This window comes from Asterias rubens, chromosome 15, assembly GCF_902459465.1.
Source record: "Asterias rubens chromosome 15, eAstRub1.3, whole genome shotgun sequence".
In the NCBI taxonomy this organism is placed as follows: Eukaryota; Metazoa; Echinodermata; class Asteroidea; order Forcipulatida; family Asteriidae; genus Asterias; species Asterias rubens.
This window is the reverse complement of record NC_047076.1, coordinates 5,808,549-5,826,202: the sequence shown is the minus strand read 5'-3', so window position 1 is coordinate 5,826,202 and position 17,654 is coordinate 5,808,549. Positions and strand designations below refer to the sequence as shown.

At 39.2% G+C, this 17,654-nt stretch overlaps 1 protein-coding gene across 4 annotated transcripts in view; it reads left to right on the top strand.

Annotated features, from left to right (window-relative positions):
• The window catches only part of LOC117299854 (histone deacetylase 4-like), an 82,857-nt gene that overhangs the window by 14,883 nt on the left and 50,320 nt on the right, over nt 1-17,654 (top strand). For 3 of the 4 annotated variants that reach the window (XM_033783413.1, XM_033783415.1, XM_033783416.1), the window contains exon 2: nt 8,431-8,684. In XM_033783413.1, coding sequence (XP_033639304.1) covers nt 8,669-8,684 — 16 coding nt within the window. In that variant the 5' untranslated portion in view covers nt 8,431-8,668. Of the gene's footprint in view, nt 1-8,430; nt 8,685-14,589; nt 15,004-17,654 lie in introns of those variants that run through there. The other variant, XM_033783417.1, reaches the window with a different exon arrangement.

Genomic DNA, 17,654 nt, shown 5'->3' with positions numbered 1-17,654 from the left:
GAAGACTGGTCTTTGACAATTACCAAAGGTGTCCAGTGTCTTTATATGTAGAGAAATCCGTATTTGATTTCGTACTTCTCCCAGAGATACTGAGGATACTGCTCCCAGAAGCTCCCTGAAATCTTTAAAGTCTTGAAGTGCTACCCTGAAATTGGAATAGCCATTATTTCATCATGCCTCCTTCCTTGTCCTAATTTGTCCTAGTTGCAGACCTTTTTGTCGCCAATGCTGGCCTAGATTTCATCTTTGATTTGTCCTCGTTGCACACATTTTTGTTGGCAATGCTGGCCTTGATTTTCATCTTTGACAGGGCAAGGCCATTTCACATATTGCACAGGGCACTTCATTGTAAAGTCTTTAAACCTATGGGCAACTTGTTATAGGTCACTAGGGCAACAGTGGCCATGAATTGACCTCCGTGTAATTCCAGGCCTGCAAGATGACCGCCAACCCCCGGTTTAAATTGAGGCGGATATATGCAGCCCAAAACGTTTGCACTCGAGTTTGTTTTTGTTGATTGTGCACTCAGTTTGTTTTTGTTTGACAAAAAGTGCTGGAGTACACGTATGGCACATCTGAGATCAGTTATCGGCAACGTTGGGAATGTGCTTTCACTTCAAGGAGTCACACTTATAGATGCAGCATTTACACTGGTGAACTTAACTTTTACAAAAGTCCATCACTGTGGAACTTGGGGCATTCTTAATGTGTTTTTTTATGATCTTCTTTGCGAATTTGATCTCAAGTCTCCCTTCGTTTAAACAACTTGTTAATGTGCGGAAAATTGTGCTGGTTTTTCACTATTTTTGTACGATATAGAAGAGTTTGCGGTAACACCATGTAATGACTTTCTCTAAATGAGTTGGGGTGGTTCTGAAAAGAACCGTTGGATTAACTCGACGTTTCGATCAGTATGCTCTGATCGTCTTCTGGAGAATGCATTTTTGTATGCATCCTGACTTGCAAGATTGTCACAGGTTTGTTAATGGTTGACCACCCAAAACATGAACACTGTCTGTGACTATTTTGTTAGCTCTACCAATTCTGAATACAATCCTTGAACTGCGCTCTTTTTCCTCTTAGCACTTGAGGAAAATTAAAATTTGTATTGGAACATAGCAGAGTGCACCACAGCAAAAGCAAAGGGCACTACGGCAATTACTGAAGAGGGCACTTCTACACGTATGAGGAAAATGTAAATTTGTATTGGAACTTTGATGAGGGCACCACAGCAAAAGCAGAGGGCACTACAGCGATTGCTGTAAAGGTCACTTCTATGAGGAAAATGTAAACTTGGATTAGAACTTTGCAGAGGGCACCACAGCAAAAGCACAGGGCACTGCGGCATTTACTGAAGGTGGCACTTCTACATGTATGAGGAAAATGTAAATTTGTATTGGAATTTTGCAGAGGGCACCACAGCAAAAGCAAAGGGCACTACGGCAATTACTGAGGGTGGCACTTCTACACGTATGAGGAAAATGTAAATTTGTATTGGAACTTTGATGAGGGCACCACAGCAAAGGCACAGGGCACTACAGCGATTGCTGTAAAGGTCACTTCTATGAGGAAAATGTAAATTTGTATTGGAATTTTGCAGAGGGCACCACAGCAAAAGCAAAGGGCACTACGGCAATTACTGAGGGTGGCACTTCTACACGTATGAGGAAAATGTAAATTTGTATTGGAACTTTGATGAGGGCACCACAGCAAAGGCACAGGGCACTACAGCGATTGCTGTAAAGGTCACTTCTATGAGGAAAATGTAAACTTGGATTAGAACTTTGCAGAGGGCACCACAGCAAAAGCACAGGGCACTGCGGCATTTACTGAAGGTGGCACTTCTACACGTATGAGGAAAATGTAAATTTGTATTGGAATTTTGCAGAGGGCACCACAGCAAAAGCAAAGGGCATTACGGCAATTACTGAGGGTGGCACTTCTACATGTATGAGGAAAATGTAAATTTGTATTGGAACTTTGCAGAGGGCACCACAGCAAAGGCACAGGGCACCACAGCAATTGCTGTAAGTGTTACTACTATGAGGAAAATGTAAATTTGTGTTAGAACTTTGCAGAGGGCACCACAGCAAAAGCACAGGGCACTACGGCAATTGCTGTGGGTGCCGTGTGTAATTTTGATGCTTGTGAATTAAAGTGTAGAGTCACCTTTATGTTCCTTCCATTCACTTCTGCGTTGCATTTTTTCCTTCCAGTGTGTTGAAGCCTACACAATTATAGCGACACTTCACTTCATCTCCTGCCTGCTATTTATGGGACTTAATCTGGAACCCTCCGAAATGTCAACGGCTATATTTAGGATTTTTGGATCCTATTACCATCAGATCTACTGATTGCGCTTCTCAGCGGAGGAGAGTTTGAAACCACTAGGGTCTGAAGAATTATAATTTTTTCCCCCTCAGATAGTCCGGAGGAGAACGAAGACGATTGTATTTCTGTTTCTATTAGGAATTCAACACGTCCCTGTGATGGCGTTAATAGTTGGATGCTTTCGGACTCAAAGTTAAAAGAAATCAGTTTGCCAAATTGCCACAGGGTAACCCGTGCGACTCCCTATAGCCAACTTGGAGTAAGTCGATGCCCGAACATTTCTGGCCAATATGCAAAAATAAAATGGCGGTGTGAATACTTTTCTTCTTATTGTTACAATTTTATTTTAAGAATTTGATTTAGTTGTGTCAGAGAATATTAAAGTGCTCCAGGTTGTTCAATGAAATGTCTTTAAAAATCGGACAAACATCCAGAAGATAATGCGGTGGATACGATTGCAGTTGTCATGCCCTCAAGATGAACTAGCGAGCCTAGTGCATTCAGTCTCATTATCGAGAGATCTGGCATGTCTGGGGAAGAACTCTGAGAGATATGGAGAGGTTCCGGAAGAATCTCGATGAAGAAAGCCCTGAAAAACTGAAGATGAATATAGAGCATCTTGGGAACAAACCTAAGAAATCTTGCTACAAGATCCTGGGAAGCTTTTGGGGGAACTGGAAGCCTTTAGAATCTTTGGGAAGACAAGAAAGTTTGTGCAAGTCTTGTGCGTTTTCAAATATTAGGTTCTGTTAAAGTGGGGGAGTTACATTTCGTTCACGCGTTGAAGCAATGTGTAGGGGACCAAAGTGCTAGTGGACTTGTCCGTGTTATGTTTGAATATGTGCAAGACTAATATTGTTAAAGTTACTAGACTCTGGCATGCCTGTATGCTTCGTTTGAGAAAGGGCAAGGGCATCAAGGCATTTTCTGCTTAGTAAAAGGCACCCTACATGTATGAAGAAATTGTCTACTGATAGCATTTCAAGGGCACTAAGGCAATGTCCATGAAGTATCAGGCCTGCTTTGGTCAGTACTCCAGTTGGTTATTTCAAGCCCTGAGTATTTGGGGATCTCGTTGATGACACAAACAAATGATTTGCTTTAAAAGCTTTTATTTTAAGGTAAGACTTTCATGGAAAATGCTGAAAGTGCCGCTATTAGATAAACGTATTAACCAGACCTGGGACTATCGTGGTCTCTATACCCCTAACCTTGGCCTTGGTGCCCCTTCAATAGTTGCCCACTGCTCTAAAAAAAAATCCAATTTGAAGTGCCCTTTGATTAAAATGAAAGCAGACATGCCCTTTTGTTTTATGTTAATCTGTTTATTATATATTGTGCATTTTGAATGTTGTTTAAAATTGTAAATTCAAAGTGCAACTTAGTCGTTGGACTGCAAAGTTTTGAATTTTTTAAAATAAATCATAAACCTCTCAAAGATGAATTCACAGACACATTTCAATTCCCCTTTGTATCATACTAAAATGCCATACACTTGTTTCCCTGTTTGCCTCATGGACTGACGCACTGCCGTCAGGGCTGTCAGGCCAAGTAAAAATATAAAAAAGTACACGTATGACGGTAAACATATACTGTTTATAGAACAGTCCATTTCATTCTCGATTACAAACGTGTAGCCAATCCACTCACAGTGCGGGGGAATGTATTCTGGGATACTACGTTGTAATCACCCTAAATGGCACATACAAAAGAACGCTCACTGCTTTTGACTTGTGTACACGAAAGGTGGTAAAGAGTGACCCGCCATGGAGGGAGTGAGAAGTCTTAAATTTCTCGCTCTCTCTCAGACAGTTTTTTTATATTTTTGTAAAGATTCTCCTCCTTGTGCGTTAGCGATCTCTCGGATGACTTGAAAGGAAAATATCAGAGGAGAAGTAATAGAGGTCCCTTGTTGGGTGATAACAAAAACCCACTTCATGCTCTTGCATGTTTTCGTAGTTCTTAGATATCTATATGAGATGGAGTGAATAGTACGGCAGTAAGCAAGTATACTGTATTTTATCAAACTTGCCACCCTCCCCCCCCCAAAAAAAAAAAAACAGCCCAAAACTCCAACTGCCTTGCCTTTAAGGCACTGGACACCTTTGGTTATTGTCAAAGACCAGGATTCTCACTTGGTGTATCCCAACATGTGTATTAAAGAACAAATCTGTGAAAATTTTGACTCAATTGGTCATCAAAATTGCAAGAGATTAATGAAAGATAAGGAACACCCATGTTGCGTAAAATCTGCGTTTCCAGATGCATAATAAAAGGCTTCAGAAATAACCTAATCTAAAGAAAATCTAATACTTCAGAGGAATCCGTGTCTCACAGGGTTTTATAAAGTATCAACAGCTATCCATTGCTCATTACCAAGTAAGTTTTTATGCTAGTAATTATTTTGAGTAATTACCAACAGTGTGTCCAGTGCCCATTGAAATGTTCCAGTGGAAATGTAAGTCTCCTTTATAGAGGTTATAAGGCTATGAGGGAATAAAGCTGCCTTGTCCTTAAAGGGGTTTGGTACTTTGCATGACACACAACACAAAAGTTTAAACATAATGATGATAGAAAGCTTCCAGTTAGCTGAGGTGCTGTAGTTTTTGAGAAATTAGTAAAACAATTTTATTTACAGAAACTATTTTAGCATGCTACAACATATTTTCGCGACTCTCCTGAAAAATAACCTATTTTTTCAAAAAACGTAATGACAAATGCTGCTGAACCTTTTACAGGTTTACAGGTAAATTATCTCCATGCACAGTGAGTAGGGATTCATGTCTTGGACTAAAAACTTGAGCTACAAAAGGTACCAAACCCCTTTAACAGGCACCAGGTACGATGCTTTTACCATCTGGGGGTACGAGGAGAATGAAACGAATGTCCGGGACATCCTTGTTCAGTGAGAGTGAACTCCTTCCGCTTCATATTCCTTGTACATTAGCAGGAAATTGGGCAATGTATCAATAGTTGTATAAATCTACTACCTAGATTCTGTACCCTACATGCCTACAGGACTTTACAGGTACTCACTGTACTTGAATGTACAATTGTAAGTTTTACCTGTGAATTTTTTTTAGACGAATATACGTAATTTATTTAAAGTCACCTGGAAATAGAATTTGTTTTCTTTCAAACATAAGAGTATATGCTTACGAACAATAAAACAATTTTTTTAGTAATTGTTTGTCACGATTTATATGTTTAAAAAATATATAAAGTTGTTTGGGGGGCTAACTCTGCCTACCCCTTTTGTGACGTCAATCGAGGCAGACTTTGCCTGCAATGCGTATAGTAAACACACGTGCAAAGTACATGTACGTCCAAGTCGTGAGTTGGTACATTTCAAAAAGTGTTTTTCGGCATTCAGCAGCAATACATCTGGTCGGCATTGCCGGAAAAAAAATTTTTTTTTTTTTTTTAAACGTACAAACTCACGACTTGGTCCGTACATGTACTTTGCTATTGTGTTTACTCTACGCATTACAGGAAGTCTGCCTCGATTGACGTCACGAACAGCGCCCTCTCGGGTCAGGGTCTACTCTTAAATTTGTAAATAACATAAGAACTGATTTTTTAAAACCTTAGTTAACTGTTTATTCACATTCCACTCATCAAAACACATATATTAGTGACAAAAGCTTTATTTTGAAAAAATATCACTTCCAGGTGACTTTAAACGAGTAGCGAACAATTTCAGTAACACCTTGTACGTGAAAGGTGTACGTGAAAGTAATGTAGAGAACAGTCATGTGGTAACAACTCGACGTTTCAATCAGTATACTCTGAATGTCTTTTTACAACACTTTTTACTGGTCATAAACAAAGGTTTATACACACCCATGAGACGCGCTCTCCACCAATAGGAATAGCGAAACTGTCGGGTATTTATGAATGTACCTTTAATGCCCTAATTCCTGTTTCCGTTTAGTGTTGTGGTAGGGGGGGGGGCCATGTTGTATGTAGCCTTTCATCATCTGCTGAAACTTCCCCTTTTCCAAGAAGTCACAGAGATGCACAAGTAATTGTTGAAGCTGGATTAAATGTGTGTGTGTTCAATTTTCACTCTGAATTATGTTTTGCTAAATTAAATTTGTTACATGTGTATGTACTGTGTTTGGACTTTGCAGCCTGCCTGTACACAAGTAGGAACAATGTACAAATGTAATAGGACTACAGGATGCGAGGGACAGTGGTGTGTTGTCAGGATACGTGTATCTGTAGGAAAACCCTTGTTTGAATTTTCCATTAAAATTGTTCAAATGCAAGTTGCTGGGTGGATGGCAACTCCAGGGCCCAATTTCAAAAAGCCTGTAAGCACAAAAGTTTGCTTAGCATGGAATTTCTTCCTTGGTCAGTTGGTAAAAACAGGATTACCAACCAAATGCCCACATGATTTTCAGGATTTAGCAAACAACAGCTGAATTCCAGTATCAAGCAATATGCAACAAATGAACATTTGGTTGGTAATCCTGTTTTTACCAAGGAAGAAATTTCAGGCTAAGCAAATTTTCGTGCTTAACGGTTTTATGAAATTGGGCCAGGTACTGGCTACAAATAAGACGTTCATATTTTTCTTGAACTGGAATAGATTGCAAGAAGTTTGAAAATAAGATACAGGCAGGGAGTTCCAAAGTGCAGTGTATTTAGAAGGGGTAAAGCCAGCAGAACATTTAAAAGAACTGGCCATTTGGCACAGATGGGTTTATTGAATGATTCGGTCTTTTTCCCTAGAAAATATGATTGCGAGGGTCAAATAAAATAATTGAAAATTGAAAGAATGATTCAGAATTTAAAAAAAATTGCAAAAATAAATTTGAAGTTAACCATTTTGGGTGGGTCGGTCAGAACTGTGTACATTGTACATACTGTACATGTAGGTAAAATGTTCACGTACATATCGCGTCATATTTGCGATAATGTACTACATATGACTGAGAAACACATAAAACAAAGTGCAGTTACAATCTTTGAGACCCACAATGTAAGGTGATATTTTGTGAGTTGCAAGATCCGCAATTGTTACAACCTGTGGTCTTGTGAAATTCCTTGAGAAATGACATCAATAGCTTTAAAATAGACTGTGGCTTTTGACATTGGGGATAGGCAGAGAGTGAACAGGTTTTTCCCTTCTGTTGTCATTGTTTGCAATAGTATTTTATAACGCAACAGCCATGTTGGTCATGTTACCTGTATGCCGTCAGCAATAGTCATTACTACTTCTCAGTGTAACCAAAAAGGGGTCAGACTAATGTCGATTTAGATTTCAGGGTGTGGCGGTTAGAAAGTTTAGTGGGGAAACGGGAGTGCTATTTAAAGACACTGGACACTATTGGTAATTGTCAAGACTAGCCTTCACAGTTGGTGTATCTCAACATGTGCATAAAATAACAAACCTATGGGAATTAACAAACCTGTGGAAACCTGTGGTCGTCGAAGTTACGAGATAATAATGAAAGAAAAAACACCCTTGTCACACGAAGTTGTGTGCTTTCAGATGCTTGATTTCGAGACCTCGCATTCTAAATGTGAGGTCTCAAAATCAAATTCTTGGAAAGTTACTTCTTCTCGAAAACTACATTACTTCATCTATCAGTAAATAAGCCCCTAACGTCAAGGTCTTGACAAACTAGCTACACTGTTGCCATCGATGGCATTAATCAAAATGACAATTTGTCGTTCAAATTGATGTTTCTTAGTTCCCCATGTTGCAAAAGAAAAAAAATGGCTGATACAAAACGGAGCTCCCACAAATTACATAACATGGGTGATGACGTAACGGCGCTTTCCACAAATCTTTCTGAAAAGCATTGAATGACGATGTTTGTGAATTTTTTTTTTTTTTTTTACAATTAAAATTTGTTTCAAGTGACCTCGGTTTTCTTACTGATTGTAAACATTTTAAATGAGTTTCAGCACAGATCACTTGTTGCCATAATTCCGTTGAAGCCAGTCTTTTAAAATTATGAGCCAGATTCTTACAGTTGCTGTCAGATAATGATTCAATGTATTCCACGGATGATTGGTTATTTCCCTTTTTCGTTTTGAACGATTACAATTACATTGCATATTATTATTTATTTTTTTACATTGCAGTTTTACAACACCAGCGTAATCTCCAAAGAGCAGTGAAATGGTCCTCCAGAGAGCGTTCAGCCTGAGATGAAGCACTAAGGAGATTGGCTAATCTCGTCAAAAACAAACGGGGGAAAGACAAAGAGTGAGAGACGAATTTCATCTTAAACACTCTGCGTTTTTTTTTTTACGCTGACCTGCTCCTGTGGCGTCTTTTTGTTTTGTTGGATTGCGAAGATTCTGAGGCAGCGTCTTGAAGATGTCTCAGCCAAGGGGTGAGTATTTTTTGTCAAATCTGTTAAGTATGAAGAAGTTTGGTTGAAATTGTTGTAGGTAGTGGTTTTGAGTGTAAGGTGAGAGAATTTCTTTTTTAGATACAGTTACGGCTGTGTCTTGTCATACACAGTTATTGTCCGAAATAATGTCAAAGTAAGTGAGTAGCATTTTAAAAGACCCCGACCAATCACCTACATAAGATGTATATGTAGGCCTTGAACTTGGCTCTTGGAGGGGTACAGCAATTTTCTTCTGGTGAGGAGTACTTCTATGAGGAAAACCTTGCAAAGGGCATCACTGCAAAAGCACAGGGCACCACGGCAATCTCTGTGGGCCGTTGTTGTTACGATCGAGGCCTGCCCATGTTTTTCTCGATTGAAGCTTCAAAGTTGAACTAATCTTGAATTGTTTGTGCAGAACACACATTGTCAAAACAACCCAGTTAGTCTTAAAGAGGTTATTCATTGGCCAACCGTATGGCTGCGCCTACAAATCTCTGCGCTACCATTGTTTCAATATCGACTTGATGACGCCAATACATAAAAAGGTCTATTTAAAGTGTGTGTGGTGATTGAGGATTTGGTCTCACATATATTTTAAGCCTGTCCAAAGAATTGACATACAATATTGTATCATTTATAAACTATTATTTATTTTCATGACTAAAATAATTCAATTCATCTTACAAGTATTATGAATAACTGACAGAAATCTGTAAAGATATCGTTAATGATGTTAGGGATGCGACACGCTGTCCTTTGTTTGTAATATGTCACTGCACCTGTCCAGCCCGGAGCCATCCTTTTGTGACAGATAAAAAACAAACCAAAACACTTGTTTCTATTTTTAATGATAATGTCCAAACAGAGTAGAGAGATGCCCCCTGTGGCGTTTCATCATGTTCAATATCCGACACCAAGCATTTCTGCATCCGTATGGATTTGTTTGTCGCTTTTGCCTAATTTGACCAGGTACGAGGGAAGTTCATCGACCTTTTATCTGGCCACCGTGGTAACATGCGTTCCCATGTCTGCATGTATACAAATAGTGAATACTGATCTTCATCGTACCAAAACAGGTACCTGACTTTTTTGCAAAGTTTTAGGGTGCAGCATAAGTATGTAGAGTACAATCCAGAAACGCTAAGTTTTTGTTACTTGCTTTTTATTAACAGAGTCTGCTTGTGGAACAATTTGTGTTCTTTGTCGGCACATTTGGTGTATTCTGTAAAGGATGCAACTTTTGTGAGTAATTTTGTTGTTGACTACAGTTACTGTACTTGTTTGGCGCCCTCTTTTGCCAAGTGGAATCCAATCTCATTTAGTTGGATTCCTCTTTCAGGTTTCTGCACATTTTGATTGTTCAATTTTGATAAGAGATCTTCTCCCCCCCAAAAAAAAAATTTTTTGTTAATAGAATAAAAACATTGCAATAAAAACTTACATGTACAGTCGTTTCTATTGAAGCAAGACATGAACGCAGGCGAGTTTAAGAAACTTGTCCACTGGGAGTCCTCTTTTCAGTTTCATACAGCCCTCGCAAATTACATTGCTATAAGGGATGATTTCTGTCATGGGGGATGGGGGGTTTACCCCGTGGTAGTTATTGTTCTTCACACCCTCAGGCGAAGAGGCTTTATGGTGGAAAACCAATTAAAAGGAAAAATCAATCAATCTATTGCGGGTTAGTAACAACCTTGGGTTATTTTTGTCTTACACGCATTTCGGAGATGTTAAACTGTGAGATGAGTTTTTGAAGTTCGTTGACTTTCGTTTTTGTTATGGAAAGGGCAAGGACGGAAGCGTGCGCTCTTTTTGTTATTAATACATTCTGCGCCATTTTGGGGTCTCTGTTTGAAAAAAATTGGCATGGTGCTAAGTTATTTGTTGATATATATATATGAAACCCACACTGAAGATATTGAACTTTAAAGATGCTACATGTATGTCAGATTTTTGGCCGATTTGACCCAAAAATTTTGATTTAAAATTCAATAGGTAAATTTGACATAGCATCTTTAAAATAGATCATTTGATCGCTTGACAGTGTGACGGATGATTTCAAAAAAGCATAGTAGGTACAGGTAGGCCTGATTGATACTTTATCGGGGCAATTGCCTCCGCTGTCCCATATCATTGCCTCGTTGCCCCATGAACTAGTCTAAGTACAATTTCCTCCCAGAGGTGCAATTTACCGAGGAGAAAACAACTTGGTGCTCTTGCTCTTTCAAAAGCAAAATAACAGGCATGCACAGGCCTTCAATCAAACTACGGCACCCACAACAATGGGAGACTTTTGAGACGCTGTGCCCTGTGCTTTTGCTGTGGTGGCCTTTGTAAAGTTCCCATCAATACAATTTTCCCTGTAGAGCATTTTCCTCACACAAAGTGCCCTGGAACCAGAGGAAAATTGCTGTGCCCCATCAATATTGAAATTCAAGTCCTACTGGGCCTAATTTCATCTGCTTTCAAAAGCACAAACAAGTTACAAAACAAGTAAGTGAGCCGGCTAAGAACAGCACAATTATGCTAACCAGAATAAGGTTACCAGCCAAAATACCATGTGACGTGTACAATTTATGATTGGTAAAAGCCAAAGCCTCGCGGATTCAAAGCCCCAAAGATTGAATCCAAAGCCTGAAGCCAATACCAGTCGCTTGGAAAAGGGCCAAAGTCTTGTGCACCCCCACATGACGGCTCTACGCCTCTGCTGCCACCAAGCGCACTGCTCATTGTTAAGCAGGGATTTTTTAAGAAGTATTTTCTTCGTTTCTTTAAAAAAAAAAAACACTGAAATTGGGCCGGTACAGAGGGGCCCAATTCAGATCACATCATACAGTAGCATCAGGCTAAATATCAAGTGAACAAAAAGTGATGCCTGTTATACGTGTAGCTAAATGACTTCTGTTTCACAAACACAATGTACATCACATAAATGCAAGTTACATGATCTCAACTGCTTGCCTTGTGTACATACATGTACTGTATCATACTGTTCATGTAGCACAGCGACAGCTTGACTTTAAACGCTACAATCTGACATCTTTCCCTGTACATGAACATCATATTATGTTCCCAATGGAAGCGTTTGTACACCACTCATTAGTGTACGTGAACATGGAAATATTTATGCAACACGCGTTCATGTGTGTAGGATGTATGGGATTAACAAGATTATAACACTGACATCAGCTGTTTTCTCTAACACTTGTTTACAGTTGTCATGTTTCTAGGAATAATGGAAGGTGGGAGAGGGGGGGGGGGCTGATTAATTGGTAATCGGGGCTCAATTTCAAAGAGCTGATTAAGCAGAAAATATTGCTTACAAAGTTTCTGTTTAGCAACAATTAGCAGGATTGTACCAGCAAGCTTGTGCGCTAGAGGAATTGTATTTTGGCTGGTAACCATTTTCTGGTATGATTTTGTTGTGCTTAGCTCCCCTTTGGTGCTTAAGAGTCACAAAACAATGTACTCTTCTTGCTCAAAACAGTCACCCATGTCGGTTTTTTTAGGGTCATACTTGGGTATGAAATTACACAAGAAATTGTGTGATTTTTTTTCTCCAAATCTTACTTGTTGTATATTGTAGTAGGTACTGGTTGTAAGCATCATGCAAAATCAATAAAAGTATTGTACAAAGATCACCTGCAGACAACTTTGGGAAATTTCATAGTGTCTGTTGAATGCTGCCCTCTTTACGATCAGCGATGCGTTTGGTACCCGCTGTCGCATCGCTAGACGTGGATCGATTCAATGTCCTGGTAAAACTTGTCTGCTGTTTTCTCAAAAACAATGACTGTATTCAACTGAAACTTCCACATGTGACTTTTATTGTACTGTCTTGACAAAAAATAAATGATTTTACCAAATTTAATAAAATTGCGAGGTCAATAATTGCTGCATGTCCCCCCCTCAACAATTTTTTTTGTATAGCTAGATAATTGTTAGAGTTTGACCACCCCTACATGTTTTTTAAACTGTGTGTGGTTGTACGTCTACATGTTTGAGGTTGTCTGAAAAAACATTTCCCCCTCCTAAAAAAAGCAGCCTGCTATTTTTTCTTCTTCTTCTTTAATTAAGTCTAAAAGAGTATTTTTCTTGAAGGATTTTCCTGTGTCTAGTCCCTCATCCTCCCACATGTTTTGACTTACACCTCCCCTTATTCTATTAGGAAACCCGTCTACTAAGTGTTGACTTGCGTAAATCAAACCCATCCTTTTGTACAACGGAGCGGGGAAGTCTCCGCTCTCCCCCCCTTCTTTCGTTCAGTCTTCTTCCCCGCAGCTCTCTCTTTCAATATCCTTCGCTCCCAAAAATAGACCCGTCTTCATTTCAGTTTATTTTTGGTCACGCAAGAAATTGTGTTTGTCTAAAACTCGTGCTCTACTCGGCGCCTATAAATAGACGGATCCAGTGTGCAGTGGATGGGGGCTGTTATTGAAGATTCATAATGCATAGAGCTGCGTCTATTAATAGCAAAGTCTTCTCGTTGTAGGTTGGAACTTTTATACTCCGTGCAGCTGATGGCGTCATTATTTTGTATCCTCGTTGGTTAAAGTCAATGAAAATGGATTGGTTTCATTAATTTATTTGCAATGCATGTAGAATTGCACACATGCATTATGTATGATCTCAGACTCGGTTAGCCCAACCACCTGTACATAGACATGTACAAGGTATTTTTTAATGTACGAGTGGACTAGAAGCTGTTGTCGTATACCCTGTTTTAATTAAACTCGTGGGGAAAAAAACAAGTAAATTAGACATGTTTTGCCGATTGACGTATCGATTGCGTGCAATAATCACGTCTACAATTTTGAGAATGTTGTTATTACAGACAAATTTGTTGCAGGTACGTACATGTACGTAGGCTTTTTCTCCAGATTTTAAAAAACTTACAATTATAGGGGGAATCTGGCCCCCAATTTTGGAAGTTTATCACAAGCACGCTGAATTGAACAAGGTCCTCAGAATTTTTGTTTTGTTTTAATTTGGTGTTTATTTTTGGTTTTTAAAGTCCTAGTGTGAAATCTTGGGCATGATAAATAGTTGTGTCCCAAGATTTTGTGAAGTTGATCTGAAGTCAAAACATTTTTTTTAATAAGGTTACCATCCAAAACAAATACCATATCACTCAGTCATGTCGTCAGCCTGTGACTGGTTTCCTGCTAATTTTTGCGCTGTAATTGTTCTATGATATTGCATCCTGTTGTGCACTTAATTGTTTTATTTTTATTGCTGCTAAAGCAAACAAAACTTGCCGCTGAACAAATTAATTTGCCAAGCCAAATAAGCGGGGACGTACTACAAGTTATAGATTAGGCCTATGTTTTGGCCGGTGACCAAGATTTTTCAGTGCTTTGCCAATTTGTTTGCTAATTACACAGCTTTGTTTAAAAATTTCAAATTTGTTCAAATGCTAAATACAGCTTTGTAATAAAAAGAGAAATTCACTGATCCACAGACTACCCATGTATTAAGTCTTCCTCGGTCTACCCCTTTGGGAAAAACACGCAGAGGAAAATTGCGCCGAGGATGTTTTTGTATCCAAGCTGTTGTTTTCACAATGGAATATTCCTGTTTTCTGACTCACGCAATTAAAACGCATTGTACCAACCCTCAACGCACGGCCCACAATGAACAAACAACTATGTTTTTGCCAACGTCGGTTATTTTCCATCCCCTCCCCCCCCCCTCTCCGATTCGTTGGCTGTATGCTCTACATCTCTCCAGATATCTCTCTCTAACCCAACAAGCTATGTAGAGAGGAAGCGGTCCAATCATGTCTATTTTTATCCCTGCCCGGGGACAGTAAACTGCAGAGCCGTCCTATTTATAGCTCGGTGCCCACAGCTAAGCTTGATCATCCTGAGTGCATGACTTGTGCACGTACACAAATCACGCTGCTGCAACTTCCCCGGCTCTGGTTTCTTGGCGGACGGGTTTCTGCCGGCAGGGCCGACGCAAACATCCAATTGCAAGCTGGAGAGGAGAGACCGGTTGCATGTACGTACGTTGAGCTTCATCATTGATCCGGACCCCATCGTTAGTGAGGCGCTTGTGAGTCCCTCGGTTCCTTAATGATATTTTCTCCTTGTCATTGTCGCACGTCTTATTGAAGAGAGGTTTTTTCCTTCTTCTTCTTATTCTTCACTTGCTTGCGACGCTCTTCTCTGACGCTTGGGTGTGATTGGTTGTGTTTGCTGTCATCAGAAAATCCCTGCTGAGCTCTAGTGCTGTAAACAAATCTTAATACGATACTTGGTTTCGTCAGGAGTACCCATTCTTAGGAGGAGGTGACCAGTTGATTTTTACAAAGGTATGATTTAACATGATCAATAGTTGCGTCTGCACCCCTCTTTGGTGGGGGGGTGAAGAGATAACGTTGGAGTTTCTTTGATGTTGTTCTTGGTCGCATGTCAAATTTATCATGCATAATATTCATCCTATTTTGATTTTTTTTTTTTTTTTTTTCCTCGCCCTCAGAAAATTCAGCAATTGTTTTTAAATTGCCTGAAAAGCCTATAAAAACCTATGTGCTGTATGTAAATTTTTTTAAATGAAGCCTTCGTACTCAATAATGTTTTCATACTTTTTGTTCCAATTGCAAGGTTTCATGCCTGATTGATGTCAGGTTTTCTGAGAGCGTTTTCCACTCTGGACCAAAAGAAGAAACAAACTGTTGATGTCAAAGTTTTCTTGTAGATCATTTGCCCATGTTTTTTAATTTTTTTTATTCGTTTGTACAGTGGTTTTTCCCACAGTATTTTGTTTGTCATTTAGAATTTAAAGACACTGGACACTATCGGTAGTTGTCAAAGACCAGTCTTCTCACTTGGTGTATCTCAACATGTATGCACAAAATAACAAACCTGTGCAAATTTGAGCTCAATTGGTCGTCAAAGTTGCGAGATAATAATGAAAGAAAAAAACACCCTTGTCACACAAAGTTGTGTGCATTCATATGCTTGATTTCGAGACCTCAAGTTCTAAACTTGAGGTCTCGAAATCAAATCCGTGGAAAATTACTTCTTTCTCGAAAACTACATCACTTCAGAGGGAGCCGTTTCTCACAATGTGTTATACTATCAACCTCTCCCCATTACTCGTTACCAAGTAAGGTTTTATGCTAATTATTTTGAGTTAATACCAATAGTGTCCACTGCCTTTAAAGGTTTAAAAAAGGAAATGTGGGCGGAGTGTTGATGTGGGAGTTACCTCGTCAGCATCACTTCTAGAAAACAGGAAATTTGTGAGTGGCCAGCGAGAGCTGAGGTGGGGGTTATTACAAGAGATGACATCAACTTCATGAGGCTCTTGCCAAGTAAATATCGTTGACCTTGTTACTTTTTCAGTGGAGATCTTACATGTAAATGACTCATTGCTCTTGGTGTTTTTTTTTTTCTGTTGTTGTTGCTTGATTGAGGCACACACCTGGCATGGGGCCTCCCTGCATTATTACTCTGTGTTGTATTTTTGTCAAAAGAAGAAATCGCACGGGCAGGCGTCGGCAAAATAACTGGAATGTCTTTTGTTTGTTTGATTTGTTGAGTTTCTTGGAAGCAGCCCTTGATTACTGATTGACACTGTGCAAACATGTAGGCCTACACAAGGTACCTGGTTGAATCATGGTTGTGTACATTTTACAAATGGCTTTTGTATGTACACAGACAACTCAAAGATACAGCTCCACATCTATTGTAGGTAGAACTGTGCGACCCTTGAACTGTGCGACCCTTGCATGCCAAAATGGCCTAACTCAACAGTTTTGGTTTCTTATATTCATAAGATCATTTCTTAGTAAATTGTAGGTCTTTTACTTCTATTCCTAAAGTTTTAAAAGCATACTACGTACATGTACACAAAACGTGCCATATTTCGGCCTCTTATTACACTTTCATCCCGATTTATGGCATAATGGTAAATATCTCTATACAAGGTTTTCTCATGGTTTTCTATAAAAAAAAAACACACACCATGTTTTGGCATGGAAGGGCTGTTAAATACACTTGTATGCAAACTATGTGCCATTGTAAGCAATCAAATATTACTTTGAGGTTTAACAACGAAAAATTTACTAGAGTCAGTGGGACTTGAACAACGATCTCCAGATTAACGTTTCGGCGCTCTACCAACTGGGTTATCTAGCCCTATGTTGGTGGTCTCACTATTCTGTCATGCCTTTTGTTCAGGGGTGCCAAGCAATCAAGTATTTATTTGAACGACTCACTAAGTAGTGGTTGTCTAAAGTTTGAAGAGGTCTGTTATTGTCTACAGAGAATACTACAACACTATACATGATATTATCCTACTGTACTTTATTCTGATTGCTGATGTTTGGACCCTTGGAAAAAATCAGAAAATTTGTGATTAAATTGGCTGAAAAGTCTATAAGTCTACACCACGGTAAGTAGGTGAGCCCTTGTACTTTAGTTGTTGGTAAAAAGCCTATTGTCTTACTTACATGTAGCTTTAAAGACACTGGACACTATTGGTAATTACTCAAAATATTTATTAGCATAAAACCTTACATGGTAGTGAGCAATGGGGAGAGGTTGGTAGTATAAAACATGAGAAACGGCTCCCTCTGAAGTAACGTAGTTTTCGAGAAAGAAGTTATTTTCCACGAATTTGGTTTCGAGACCTCAGATTTAGAATTTGAGGTCTTGAAATCAAGCATCTGAAAGCACACAACTTCGTGTGCAGGGGTGTTTTTTCTGCCATTATTATCTCGCAACTTTGATGACCGATTGAGCTCAAACATTCCCAGGTTTGTTATTTTATGCATATATGTTGAGATACACCATAGAGCAAGACACCAACTGTGTAGACTAGTGTTTGACAATTACCAATTGTGTCCAGTGTCTAAGCAGCTCTATGAAATTAGGCACTGAAGTGATAATGATTACATGATACAAGTGTTGGCCACTCTGATTCTACCCCCGCCCCCCACCTCAATTTTTGTCCTGT